The 14,355-nt window shown below is 47.0% G+C and overlaps 1 protein-coding gene across 2 annotated transcripts in view; it reads right to left on the bottom strand.

The window, feature by feature from the left end:
* Positions 1 to 14,355, bottom strand: part of LOC138472788 (protein-arginine deiminase type-1-like) — a 432,575-nt gene that overhangs the window by 197,905 nt on the left and 220,315 nt on the right. For both annotated transcript variants that reach the window (XM_069611134.1, XM_069611135.1), the window contains exon 10: positions 8,068 to 8,175. In XM_069611134.1, the coding sequence (XP_069467235.1) occupies positions 8,068 to 8,175 (108 nt within the window). The remainder of the gene's footprint in view (positions 1 to 8,067; positions 8,176 to 14,355) is intronic.

The following is a 14,355-nucleotide window of genomic DNA, read 5'->3' as shown; positions in this document are numbered from 1 at the left end:
CATTATCTGGAGACATAATTTGCGACTGGATGTCAGGCAACAATCCACGCACAAATTGGTCCACAAATAGTCGTTTCCCAGACTCTGTGCTCAAATCTTGTTCACTGAAATCTGAAAACACTTGTTCGAACCGATTAAAGAATTCGGTAGCACTCTCAGATTTCCCTTGGACACAAGCAGTAAGTTTGTCCCAAAAATTCCTTCTTTCAGGAATTATAGCTTTTAGTTTTGCGATTATTCTATCAGGCAAAGTTAGTACTACCTGCAGCGGTCTCTCGCCAGCTGGCCTTTCTCTATCTAGTCTAACCATATTAGACCATGTATCGCCTAACCCTCGTGCATCGTCTACAGTCCTAATCTGTTTCCACAAATCAACGGGTAGGAGCACGGGCAATAACAAATCAATTTTGCTCAAGGTAGAAACTGATGACTGCAAAAAAGACTATTTCTTTGTAGAACCCTGTCAGATTCTTCCTAATATCGGGAATGGATTGTTGAATGGTGTTCACTTCCTGTCTTGAGAACGGGACGTGAACAAACTGCGACACATAATGTGCAGGAATATCCTGAGCAGGTGCACCCATTGCCGGATTCGCTGGAATCTCAACTTTTGGGACAAATGTCAGTGGAACCTCGCTCATAGGCAACTGAGAAGTAGGCAACTCTGAACGCTTACTGAGCAACGGAGCTAAATCGAGTGCTAAAGCAGCTGAAGGAGTGTGAAACGAAAAAGCTCTCTTGTAGATATTCAATAATTCTGCGGGACAACAAATCTTTCTTTTTATACATTCATCCTGCAGGTATTCTACCATTACCTGCATCACTTTCCTCTGCATTTCTGGCGTATACTGACTATACGTGTCATATACTTCTACGGGAGTCATCGACATGTCTCAAATCCACCTAATTGCATCTTTTGTGCAAATTCGTGTTTCCTCATTTATTGTCTTATGACAAGGAAGGAACCGTTCTGTACTAACATAGCATCCAAACTATCACCATCAATATCTATATTCTGGAACTTTTCCAACTCCCTTCTATACTCAAAAACCCTCTTGACGTGCTCATGTACTTTCTCCGCAGTATCTCTTGAATATGCTAAAACATTTAGATGCCTCAACCCTTGTGGGAGATCTATATCATTTAATCTATTCCACATTATACGCAAATGAACTCCCAATTCTTCAATAAAAATGTTTTTCTCTGGAAAATAGTCTAAGTTAGAAAGTGTGGCAAAAACATCAGCTTGTTCACCCTTCTCCATACAGTGTCTAGCCCATGCAGTCAATTCATGCTTTCTCTCTGGAGACAAAGTATTACGAGTTACAATCCTTGATCCTGCTCCCCAATCAACTACAATTGGTGCAGAACCACTTGGAAGAGGAAGAGTAGGCAAATCTTGTGCATTTGGTAACAGAGGGGCTATCACTGGTGCAGTAGGCAAACCCATCAAACCCGTAACAGCGAGCAAAGGTTGAGGAGAAGGTGGAGGAACAAAAATGAGGAGGAGCAACAGCCGGAAGAAGAGGAACAGCACGAGGAACGATAGGAGGAGCAGGAGGAACTATGGGAGGAGGAATAACAGCAGGAAGAGGTAAAACAGCATGAATAGGAACATATGGAGGTGGCGCAGTGGCACCAGGCCTTCGTTCATTTAGAAGTTTGTCAATCAGCTCATCAGATACATGAAAGTCTTTAGATGGATACATTTTCTGGATACCCAGTGAAAAAGCCCTATCCATATTCCTAACTGACTCAGACTGTTTATCTTGATCATACAACAATGCTTTTTCGGCCTTGGTCATATGACGGTGTGCATGTTTTTCCCTACTTTAAGTTGCTGCATAGCTTCTTTCTTCCAATTCTGTAATACATCAAATTCTGCAGGTCTAGCCTTTTTCTTAAATTATATGGATTCTAAGTATTCTATGCGAGGAATTTCAAAACTACCATTGATTGGCCACTGAAGTTCGGAAGCATGTCTAGTTTTTCTGTGCCAAATATCATTAAACACTATACTACCAATGCCGTGCTTATAGTACATAGTAAACGCCGGCGACCCCTCCATTGGCGCCGGTCGGCCAAATTCCAAAGATTGTCCGTCACTGCGGAATAACACCCTGAAGCAGGCAAACAATTTCCCAGGCATATCAGATTACTGGTGTTACCTGGTCAATAATTGTACTCGCGAGTGCAATGCGCCAAAATACTTATACTTAAAGATACTTAAGAATCGGGTCACGACTCACCTGATCAAAGGAAAAAGGAGGTCCAATCAGATTACTAAGAACTCCAAAGACCCACGTGGTTGGTGATTTCGGCAAATCTGCCCGCCTCGATATATGGACCCTCATCAAGATGCTGTCTCGAATCGCAGGCTCACCGTCCAGGGATCGGGTTGTGCAGTACTGTTGAGGTATCGCGTCTCATCCAAGAAAAGGGCCCCCTTTTTCACTGTCCGATCCCGGTCCGATAGCCGCGTAAACACGGGCTTATAAAGATTCACAGATCTTTATACTATTACGACGTAGTTACAAAGATACAAAACAGATCTGATACAGATAGCTATCTGGCCCTCAGTACATCACAGCGAATACCAGCCCTTTCGGTGTGAGAAGTGAGAGTTACTGGATGTCTAAACAGTTGTGTATTTTATACATTTTCGATAATAATGTCCATCCCCTCTGCAAGTTAATAATCCATGGTCTAGAGTTCGTGCCGAGTTCACTTATGGCTTGCGCGACAATATGCACATGGATCATCCTCGGTTTACATACAAACAGGTTACAATGGCAACAGTGTATTCTTGGATTCAACAGTAAGCCTTAGCACATGTCCTTTACAATGCAGTTCAGCCAGAGTCCACATTAGATATTTGCTCATCATTGTGGTCGATGCATGTCCGTGGATCAGACTTATTGGTGCAGACAATACTTAGTATACAAGTCAGGCATGGGACAAGGTCTCTTTACTCAATACAAACATTCGGCCAACGGACAGTCTAAACATTAACTTTAGTACAAGGTTCAGGAAGGCTTGGTTACAAGCGAGAAACACTGCCCACCATTTTGGAACACAGGGATACATTGGAATAGGAATCAAAATGGCGGATAGACCTAAAATGGCGGCAAAGTCGATCTAAAATCAGAACTTTGCAACACGGTTTTCTTCGCAGAGCGACTGGGCTTAGGCCAATATATACAAGAAAGGAGGCACAATATGATTTCCCGTTTAACAGGAGCAGCTAGAACATTTGCTTTGAAATTCGAGGTTATTCCATGAAATGGATTATTGTGTTGCAGTGCAGAAGTTTGGGGTTATTAGCACTGTGTGAAATTAAAGAAGCTAGAAAGCTTTTGCTTTAGGACACTGACCAAACTCCGTAGTAGTCTTCCTGATCGATAATTAATAACGTACAGCCACTGTGGCTCCAATATTATGGAATCAGTTAAACACATAATATTGTATTACGAGAGCCTAACTATAATTAGTAGTAGATATGTTTTAGCATATGGTAATCCAGTGGTAACTGCTGCCTAATGAATTTATTGGGGAGTGTTTTATGATGGGTAATGTCAATCTTTTATATCATATTACTAAATGTTGGTGTTTCATTAAGAAAATTGAGATTTTATGTTGCCAATTTAATTTTGTGAATTTAGGATTATTTATTCATGTATATGTTGTTAGATTTTATGTATACAAAATTTAATAGGCTTTGATATACTAAATACATTTTTTTTAAATAGAAATGAACAAGTCATGCACAATACATCATATTTAACAAACACATTACATTAAATATTACAGGAGATACAATCGAAGTATTAAAATCAACAAATAAGAAAAAAGCTTTGCATTGCCATACAATACCTTCCCAGGCTCCATCATCAAGACATGCATGCATACACTCACCCAAATATCAGAGTTCATAGATGCAGTGATGCACAAAGGAAGAGTTTCTGATTGCCTAAATCAAGCAGGTAATCTTTATGCACCCCTCAAGCAGGAAATATTTATGCACCCCTCTTGGTAGAGTGGTCACCCTTTCCCCATGGTCTTTACCAATAATAAGATTATTTCAAATCTCCATTACCCAAGCAGAGTCCACACACATTAAGTCAAAAGAACATATATAATTTATTGCACGACCGCCAACCAGGATTCATGGCAATGAGAGGAATGAAAACACAAGTGCCGAATATTTTCCTTACTCACTATTAAAACCACCAGTTAGCCCTGCTTTTTTTAATCAATGGCATTTTGAGAACTATTTAAGGGTTGGTCAACTCCATGAAAGCAAGAATCTACTGACAGAAGAAAAGCATACATTATAATAACTAAGGGTCATCAAACTCCACAGAAGTGATTTCTAACTAGGGAAGTACAAGATACATCAGGATATAAAATTAAGGGTGCCCAGACTCCATGAATGAAAGCTCTCCATATGGAATCTGGGAATCACCAAATTCTACGGAATACCAACCCCAATGACTGAAGTACAGAGTTCATTTCCAGAGCTATCCAAGGCTCTACAAACACTATGGAAGCAGAATGTCTTTATAAAAGTGCAGGCTAGCCAGACTGACCTGATGATTAACTGTATGTTAGTAAGACCCTCCCTAGAGAAGAACATGGTATATCATGGGATGGACCTGAAGAATTTGGAGCTCTACGGGAAGAGCAAGTAACCATTGGCACACATGGATATAGGACAAGACACATCCTAAAGCATGAATATGGGTAACAACTCCAGGGAAAAAAAGATTGCCTGCAGAAGGGCAGTATCTTTTCTTTAGATGTGGGGCTCAGCAAGCACCATGAAAAGAACACTATACTGGCAGGGAGCACTCTGGGCTGTCGGTCTGTGTCTAGGGAATCAAAACATATATTCTGAAATGTGATGTTTGTAAAAAATCAATGGATGCAAGCCCCCCCCCCCCCCCCCTTACAGAAGTAAATGATCAACCATGAGACAGATTGCAAAGGTCAATGATCTCTGTAGAAAAAGAATCCCACTTGGAAAAGATGGGAAATTCTCAGGATCAAAAGATTTGATCAGAAGAGGGACACTGTAAAAGAGGCCCCTATAGATGTCTTCTCGCTGTGTAGAATTTCTTGAGAAACCATACAAAACTATTGTTGGTGATCATGGATAATATAGACTATATTATTCACACCCTTAAAGTCCTGTTACGGGGGTGCAAAATATGAAGTCTGTAGAAGCCACGATTGTCCTTGGAATTAAAAAACTACACAGTAAGCCCATTGTGTAATGTGGACAGTGAGGTCATCAGTTTCTTTCTGAGCTAAGACTGATTATTTTGATGCGAGGAACAGTCCGGTTATAAATTCTGGCACGGTGGGGAAAGAACAGGATTCTTGACAGCACCTTATTTCTACTACAGGAGGATTGGCAAGCAGGGGGAGTTCTAAAAAAAATATTGCATGGTCAGAGTGGATGTATTAGGCAAAAAATGAACCAGAGGAATAGGAACAAAACAGTAGTACAGGAATGGTTTCCCCAAGCTTCTAGATATTGCCTGGCCCTCCCGGGCTAGGTTCCAGAGGTTCTTCTTATTAGGGGTTAATCTCACCTCTTAGCTTGGGCTTTGAGGAAATGCGTTGGAGAAACTCCCGTAAGGCTTATGGGTGGATACTAGAACACAAAGGGGAAATACCTTTGTCTCACTTTGTCAGGATGGAGGCATAACAAAACAAGTAAGAGGCCCTATTTTAAGGGGACATAGTATCTCAGTCCAAGACCAATTCATTAACCTACAAAACACGATTCCAGGGATATAATGTCCCCACTGACTATCTTCAGATCACTCCTAGGCTCTGGGTTGTATAGCACCTCAGCATGCTTTCCTAATTTATCCTTCGGTTTCTCATGGGTTCAGATATTGTAACCTCATGGCCGCTGGTTTCCTAGGATGTAGACCCAGCATAAAACTACCAGTATGAATGTATGATTCACCTTTGCCATAAGGTATACCCAAAAAGATTACCAGCAGTAATTTCTCCCCATCCCAATGAGTGCTTTTCAGACTAAATGTATTCTCACTGATCCGTCAACCATTGCCTTCCTATGTTGGAGCCCACCACAAGCTCTGGATACGCTTGGGGTCAAATTCCTAGTGTTACACCCACCCATCACAGGCTTTTATATGCTTGTTCTTGTCCTCCATTTCTGGGCTATTGTCCTCGGCAGGGTTACAATCAGTTCCTTTCTTTCAGCTTTCTAAGGCAACTGACAGGATCTGGTTCTTGGCACCCAGCCGTTTCTATTAGACAAAGTGTTTCCTTCTTTCCAAAATCTTAATAGGGAGTGAGTTGCACTGTCCAGCAATCTCCTCATTGTCGCCTCTTGCTTCACCACCCTGGATTAAGTTTCAACTCCCACATTATCCAGCTTCTTCTGCATTCATTCATTCATATTTCTTTACAGGTCTTCACTGCTCCAATAAGGCCTGGGATTGGTTGGTCTATTTCACTAACAATTCAGAGGTGTATGGTCAGGTGCGTGCCCTAATCACACACCCCCAGCCCTGTTTTTTCACTCTTCTCCTTATTGGTCTCATGTGTTGTAACACCCCCTTGTTACTGTGATCAGTGATTGCGTCAGGATTGTGGGCCTAGAGTTAAATAGCTGTGGATGCTACCATAAAGCGATGCAGACCTATAATGACATCTGCCCAGCTCTGAATGCTGGTTCTCCTTTTCCTGGTGCTTGCAACCTTAGGAGTTCTTCCTGTGTGAGTGGTTTGCAGGTCATCCATTTCCCCCATCTATTCAAGATGTTTCAGTGTAATGAGACCTGCATGGGATATCAGTCTTAGGCAATCTCCATGAATTGTAGGGAGCATGATGGATGCATGATTGATGAGGCGTCTTATTGGGCACATGCTTGTCAGCACCTCATCTCACCTCTGCTCCCACCCTCTAAAAATACAAAATGAGTCACGGGACGCATCACCATGCAGTCAGACTGTATCATCAATAGATATTATGTGGATGGCTATGCTCTGTATGCAACAAATGTCCTACTCCCAGACCGGTGATTTGGTGAAAATGCAGCCTCAAGCCCAGGGACTGCATCTCTCCAGCCCTAAAATAGCTCCACTGGCTCCCAGTGCTGCATTGATCAAATTCAAGACCCTCTGCATCATCCACAAGGCTGAGACCACGCTACATCCAATTTTCTCTCCCTAAATACCGCCCTGCTAGAGTCCTTTGGTCCTCTAGCTCTAACTCTCTGCAGGTCAGTCGTATCTCCAAGTAGAGTGTGGGGGTGGATCGCTTTCTTTGGCAGGAGCCTCCCTCTAGAACATCCTCCCCGCCCCTCTCAGACTTGAGCCGTACCTCCTTAAGTTCCGGAAGCTTCTCAAGGCCTTCCTTTTATCCTCCTCCTTCCCTCTCCCCCATACTTGCTAATGCCCCCTGCTGTTGCGACTGGTTTCCTAGCTTGGTCCCTTCTGAGTCATACAGGGGCTAGGCCCTCCCTCGACCAGTCTGGCTCAGCACACCATCCCCCCCAACCCCCTTACCAGGACTTGCCCTCAGGCTCCCTTCTCTGATCAGACTACTGAGTCTGGTCCATATCCCTCATCACACTACTTGACCCTCATCCCATCCCCCACTGCACTTGCCCTCCAGGCCCCCCCAGCACTTACCCAGTCCCTGGGGCCACTTAACCTCCTGCATCCTCCTCCTTCTCCCTATACATTCCATTCCCCCTGCCCACCTCACTGCACTGGATGTTTACTGCACTTGCACAATCCGAATGCCCTAAGGCCTAGTATGACCATTTAGTATTGTTTATCTTCCTCCGTTTCCCCCTTCCCCCTTACTCTTGTGGTGCCTGGAAAATGCTTTCTGCTGTATAGGCACCATACAAATGTTCAATACATTAAAACATGCAGTGTTTTACAAGTGTTTCTACTTGTAAATACTGATGTGGAATCATTGGCATAAGGAAAAATACAAAGGCATAATAGCACAGTTGTCCACGGATGCCATGAAATAATACATTCAATAAAGACAATTAGCGAAGAGAATACATACCAGGATCTTTGTGAAAGGGAAGTCCTTCAGCCCTCGGTTTCTGGGGGAGTCGAAAACCACCGGAAAATATTTGTGGGGTGCTTCTGTATAACCAAACTCCATTTCATCCTGGCAGGGAAAATAAAATGTTACAATATGGTTTGAACAACATGCAAACATCAAAGAAATCTGAATGAAAAGCCTTTGCAACTTTTTATTGCATCTGCACTTTTGAGTTCAACTGCTGTAACTTTTTTGGTGTGAGCAGCTTCCGGACGTCAGATGAGAACAGGGCAGGGGGTCGCTACCTCTGTTCCCCAATTTGACAGACTGCGGCCACAGGATAGGAGGAGGAGCACACTGCCTGCTGCGCGGCTCAAGTGCGGCTGCTGCTGCAATTGAAATCGAGCCGGTGCTCGATTGCTGTACCTGGAGCCCATTTGAAGCTGGAGCAACAACTGTTGGGCTCATCGGAGGCCTGCTGTTAGACGCCATGAGGAGGAGGCCTGGAGCCCATGGTGTGCTGAGGAGGAGCAGACTGGTGGGAGAAGAGCAGAGCGTGGGCCTGAAGCCCTGCAGGCAAGAGAGGTGTGAGTGCTCCAGAGGTGTTTGGTGCCTATTTTGCATAAGGAGGCCCTGCTCTGACCTAGTGTGCCCTGGGGGCTGCAGGGCATGGGCGCACCCTATGGTGCTCGTGGCTGCAGTGTGCACAGGTCATGGTTCATCATAGTGGGGCTGCTGGAGACTGGGATTGGTAGCAGAGCCTCTGTCAATACTGAAGGCACATTCTGGTAAGATGTTGGACCTGTTACCCTGCCCCTATGCCCCAGGTGACCTGTGAGACTGTCCGAGGGACACACCGTGACTTGTGGAGGTCTGCTGGGGCTGTGATAGAACTGGCCGGCTGCCACATGGAGGCTGGAGCTGTGTGAAGGGGACCGCAACATGGCATCTAGCGCGATGGTGAAGGGTCAGCAGAAGCTTGGGCGGCAAGAACAAGGTGGGGCTGGCTGCGGCTCGGACAGTGACCCTCCGGAGGATACAGACTGGATGTGCCAACTGCTGGTGGTCATTCAGGACTCAAAGTGTCCCTGGATGGGAAGGTCCAGTCTTCTGCAGTGTACATTTCCCTGGTCAGGACGGATCGCAGGAACATGGGGGAGAGGGTGGCAGAGGCAGAGAATAGACTCAGGTAGGAGGTGGAGGATGATGTCACAGTGCTGTAGGCCCGGGTGGAGGCACTGGCTGCGGCCACAAGGGCACTCGAGGTCAAGGCGGAGGATGGGGAAGGGTGCTCACATCGAAGTAACGTCAGGGTTCTATGTATACCTGAGGGTGAGGAGGGCCCCAGCATGGAACTAACTTGGAACGACTGTTCATGGATGTCCTGAAAATCGTAGGGCTATCCATATGGTTCACCAACAAACGGGCGCATAGGGTACAAGGTAGGAGGCCACCAGTTGGGGCTCCACCGCGGGCAGTCGTGGCAAAGCTGCTTAACTACAGGGATAGAGATGCAATATTACAAGGCGTAGGACGAGCAGTAGCATACAAGGTGGGCAGTATGGTTAAACTGGTGCTCCTTGACTTTACCCAGGAGGTCCAGAAACAGCACAAGTCCTATGATGCAGTGAGGAGGCGACTGAGTTGGGGCTCAAGTATATGCTGTTCTTCCCTGCAAAGTTGAATGTATTTGTGGACAGATGCTCTCTCTATTTTCATCGCCCAGTGGAGGTGTGGGACTGGCTGGACTCGGAATACAGTGGCAGGCCAGCCTCCAGGAGCGGGAGGTCTAGCCCCTCACGATCAGGGAGGGCGCCCATGCCAAACTCTCTGAGGCTCCTGATGGAGGATCCTTCATCGGGGAGAGTCTACGTTGGCACGAATTGAACTCTGGAGCTGAGGGATACGTTGGTTTAACATAGGCCTGGTGGGGGCTCTGAGCTGGGGGCAGCATGCAGTGCCGAGGTGGGCCTAGAGGAGTCGGAGAACACTAGGTGACAACACCTCTAGCCTGGGGATGAAGCAGTGGCTCCACTTGGGGGCTGCTTGTGGGCAGGTTATGCACAAAATGTTTGTTGCCTGGGATTGGGGTTGAGGATGTTTTGAGTGTATGGGGCACACAGTCTTAATCTTTGATGGAGATGTGGGAGGGTGGAAGTGGGATGTGGGACAGAGAAGGGTGAATATTTGGAGTGGCCCGCCTTAGCTGGACAGAGGACCCTCATCCCATCTGCTGGCCAGCTGGTCGGTTATGGGAATAGGGGAGGGAGTGCCACAAGTTGAGAATTGATGGGAGGTTCTTGTTGGGGGCAGGGTTGTGTGGCTATTGTTGGGGATTGCGGCCGTGGAGTGGGGGGGGGGACATTGGGGCTCGGGGGTTTCTTCAGGGGCAGGCACTTGTCTACACTGGGGGAGGAAGGCGAGATGGGTTTGCATATATAGGAGGCAGGGAGCTGATTGCAAAGGATGGTTAATATGGCCAGGTTGAGGGTGGTGAGCTGGAATGCGAGGGGACTGAACAATGTGATAGAGAGGAAAATTCCAATCATATCTCACGGGCCGTGGCATTTACCTAGTATAACTGCAGGAGATTCACTTGGATGTGCAGTGGCTGCTGGGAGTGCACAGGAGGGGGAAGGGAGTGGTGATTGGCACTACCTTCTCCACCTATGCTTGAGGAGAGCTGGGGTGGATTAGGGATGGGGGCTCAATTAAGGTGACTCAGACCCTGGTGAATACAAAGGGTAGGTACATGAGGATTGTGGGGGAGATTTTGGGCATCCCAATGTTTCTGTTGGGAACCTATGCCCCTAATGTGGCGCAGGTGGAGTTTTTTGCCGACATGCAGGATACGCTGGTGTGGTACCGGGACCTCTGATCCCTGTGGCTTGGGGACTTCAACTGTGTGCTGGATTGTGCACTGGATGTCGCCAATGCTGTGTCCCGGCAGGAGGGAATGGCAACTAGGACCTTGGTGAGAGTTGTAGGGGACCTTTGTCTTAAAGATGCCTGGAGGGTGCTTCACGGCCGAGAAAATAGCCTCTCTTATTTTTCACTGGTGCATGGGTTCTATTCGCGAATAGACTACGCATTTGTGGAGGAGGAGAACATGTCCTGGGTAACAGGGGTGGAATACCTGAACTTGTTGGATCACTCGCCCATAGTGGCGAATTTGGTACGGTGGGACATTCGTCCGCATATCCCCACGTGGCGGTTGGATACGCGGATGCTTGATGATTGAGGGTTTAGGGCATCACTGAGGGATAGCATCCACCAGTTTCTTGATGATTGGGGCTCAACGGCGAGGAGGTCCATGGAGTGGGAAGTACTGAAGGTGTTCCTGAGGGGGGGGTGTATGTCTGAGGGTGAAATCTCACAGGATACAGGCAGAGGTCTTGCTTGAGAGAGAAGGTAGCTCTGGGAAGTTAGCGATCGGCTCACCAATTTCAGCTATATAGGCTATGTGGCTACACAGCATACTGAGGGAGATCAGGCAGACAGGCTGTTGGCCTAGTTGGTCAAGAGAGGGGGGAGGGGACAAGGTGGTGCGAGGGCATCCGGGATTCAGGGAGCGGCTGATCATGGATGATGTTGGCATCTATGCAGAATTCTGGATGTCTATGCCACACTATATCAGGAGAAGGGGGGTTTCAATGGGGAACGGGCTAGAAAGTTGCTAAAGGATGCCGAGCTGCCCGCACTGGACAAGCACATGAGGAATCAACTAGAATGGTATATTGACCTACAGGAGGTGGTTTGGGTCATCTACTCTATCACCAGGTGGAAGGCGCCAGGTAAAGACGGGTTGCAGATGGAGTTGTAGTGACTTTTTACACAATCTGCCCGTTACACAATTTTGTTTTCGTACATTCATAGTTTGCATATGATGCATTGGGAAAATACCAGTTTGTCATATCACCAGTGTCGGGGATCTGTTGCCATTATGGGGAACTTGTGGCTGCATTGGGAAACATACTGTACATTTTATCGAGAGGTGAGGTAGGTTCTATGTTAGGTTGTGAGGTAGCTTGTGTCACTGTAAACGTAGTAGGGGTTGGCCCTAAGACATGTTCTACATTGGATACACTCAGCTTCATTTTTACAAATACACAGGGCTTTGGGGTTACTCTTGTAACGTTCTTGTGGATAGCAGTGATGGTCGCAGATGTTTTTTTGCATCCCATAGCAATTTTACCTCATCCCATACACATTCCCCTCCCCCTTCTTTTATATGGGCACCCCAGATAAAAGATAGGCTCCAATGGCAGCATCTAGTGCCGCACCTAGATGAAATCATGAACATTCGCCTAAGTCACATCAAGATAGAAAGGCAAATGTCTGCATGTCCCACACTTGGATGGACCTGTGGATGAAAGCATGTACCTCACTTGGATGAGGTCGCGAACATCAGCCCGAGTTGCAACTAGATAGAAATGCAAATATTAGCATGTCCCGCACTTGGGTGGAGTTGTGAACATTAGCCTGATTGGCACCTAGATATAAATGCAAATGTAATTATTAGCATGCCCCACACATGTCACTGTGTACCCTGCTTTCCTGTTCCCCATGCTGTTGCTATTTATCTGTATGCCGCCCCATCCCGTCACTGTAAGCCCAGCCCCGTCACTATGTGTCTGTGTGTCGCTGTGTTCCCTGCCAAAATGTTCACGTGCCTGGTCTCGGGCGCTTTAAAGATAACCATCATATCACATCACTACGCTTACTATATACCATCACACAATTAGAACACAGCTATACCCCTGACAAATTCGGCCTAGCTGTTCACATACGAATTCTACTCCATGATCACCTCATCACCCTAATAAAACGCAGCAAGCCAATGTCATTTCTGGCCCAGTTGCCCACATAAGCATCCTTCCGGCCTAACGCAGCCAGTACCCAGTCTGGGTGTCCACCCACCAGACTGCACACATCCAACTGATTTCATCACCACACCTAACGCTAGGATGCAGCTACCATCCGGCAATTATATCAGCTGCACACATATCTGGTGCTGCCACGAACCCTATGACACTACTCTCTCTACTGACCAGAACGGCGGTTCCCGAGTGCGTTCAACCTACCAGTGCTTTGTGATTATACCAATGATATATAGAGCGCTATACAAATGCCAAGTAACATAACATAACATACTAGCACCCAAGTTGCTTGAGGTCCTTTTGGAGGCTCGATCGAGGGGGGGCTTTCCGGAGTCCATATTGGAGGCTCTGATAATAACTCTCCCTAAGGAAGGCCCAGATCCGGAAGAATGCGAGTCCTATCGGCCATTATGCACACCTTGGTGCACCCTGACCAAACGGATCCACGATGCACACTCTCAGGCGGTTGCTTTTGATTCTCGATAAACACAGACATTCGGAGGAAAGGCTGGCAGCGGTGAGTTTGGACTCGTACAAAGCCTTTGACTCAGTGTCATGGGAATTCCAGTGGCTGGTCTTAGAAAGGATGGATCTCGGGGTCGGTTCCCTTGAGTGGGCTAAGATGTTGTACATCGGCTCTTTGCCCAGTGTTCGGTGAATGGGGTTGTCTGCTTCGTGTGGAAGGTGGATAGGGGCACGTGGCAGGGCTGCCCATTGTCCCCGCTCATATTTGCATTGCTGATTGAGCCTCTGGGGAGAATGTACAGGATCAGGCATGAACATATGGGTTTGCAGCTGGAGGGGGAGACAGTCAATGCATCTCCATGTACTCAGACGACATCTTGTTATATGTTCGTAACCCCTGGGACAACTTGGGGCAGGCGTTGGTGACGGTGGAGGAATTTGGCCAGCTTTCGGGGTTGGTGGTTAATAAGTCCAAGTCGGTAGTGTATGCACTGATGACAGTGGGGGCTTGGGTGTTTTTGGGATGGAGGTGTCGGCTGTGATCCGCGCACTGAATCTGCACAGTCTACTTCCTGGCTCTACCAGGGACTGCCTCGCCATTGGTCTTCAGCCCTACAAAACCGACCAATAGGGAGCCGGCAGGTGAATGCCGGCCTCCCACCTAAGGCCCACAGTCAAGGCCCCGTTTGCCCCTGCTCGCCTATGAGAGCGTTGCCGGAGTCACGAAATGCGGCCGTTCTGGTAAGTGCCTCCGGTGGCACATCTCATTCCCAAACGCCCATCTCGTCCGCGCACCTTTATGCCACAACAAACACAGAGCCCGCCCGTGATATTGCCGTGCCTATAAGCCACGTAGCCACTCCTATCCCACCACCCTTCTCTGCCGACATTGACAATTCACCTATCCACGATGGCTATATTCACCCGAAGCCCACCCCAATGGTTGCGTGTCAGATGTGTG

This window comes from Ambystoma mexicanum, chromosome 8 (assembly GCF_040938575.1).
Source record: "Ambystoma mexicanum isolate Mex_15411 chromosome 8, UKY_AmexF1_1, whole genome shotgun sequence".
NCBI lineage: Eukaryota > Metazoa > Chordata > Amphibia > Caudata > Ambystomatidae > Ambystoma > Ambystoma mexicanum.
Note: the sequence above shows the minus strand (reverse complement) of the source record. Positions and strands in the feature narration are given on the sequence as shown.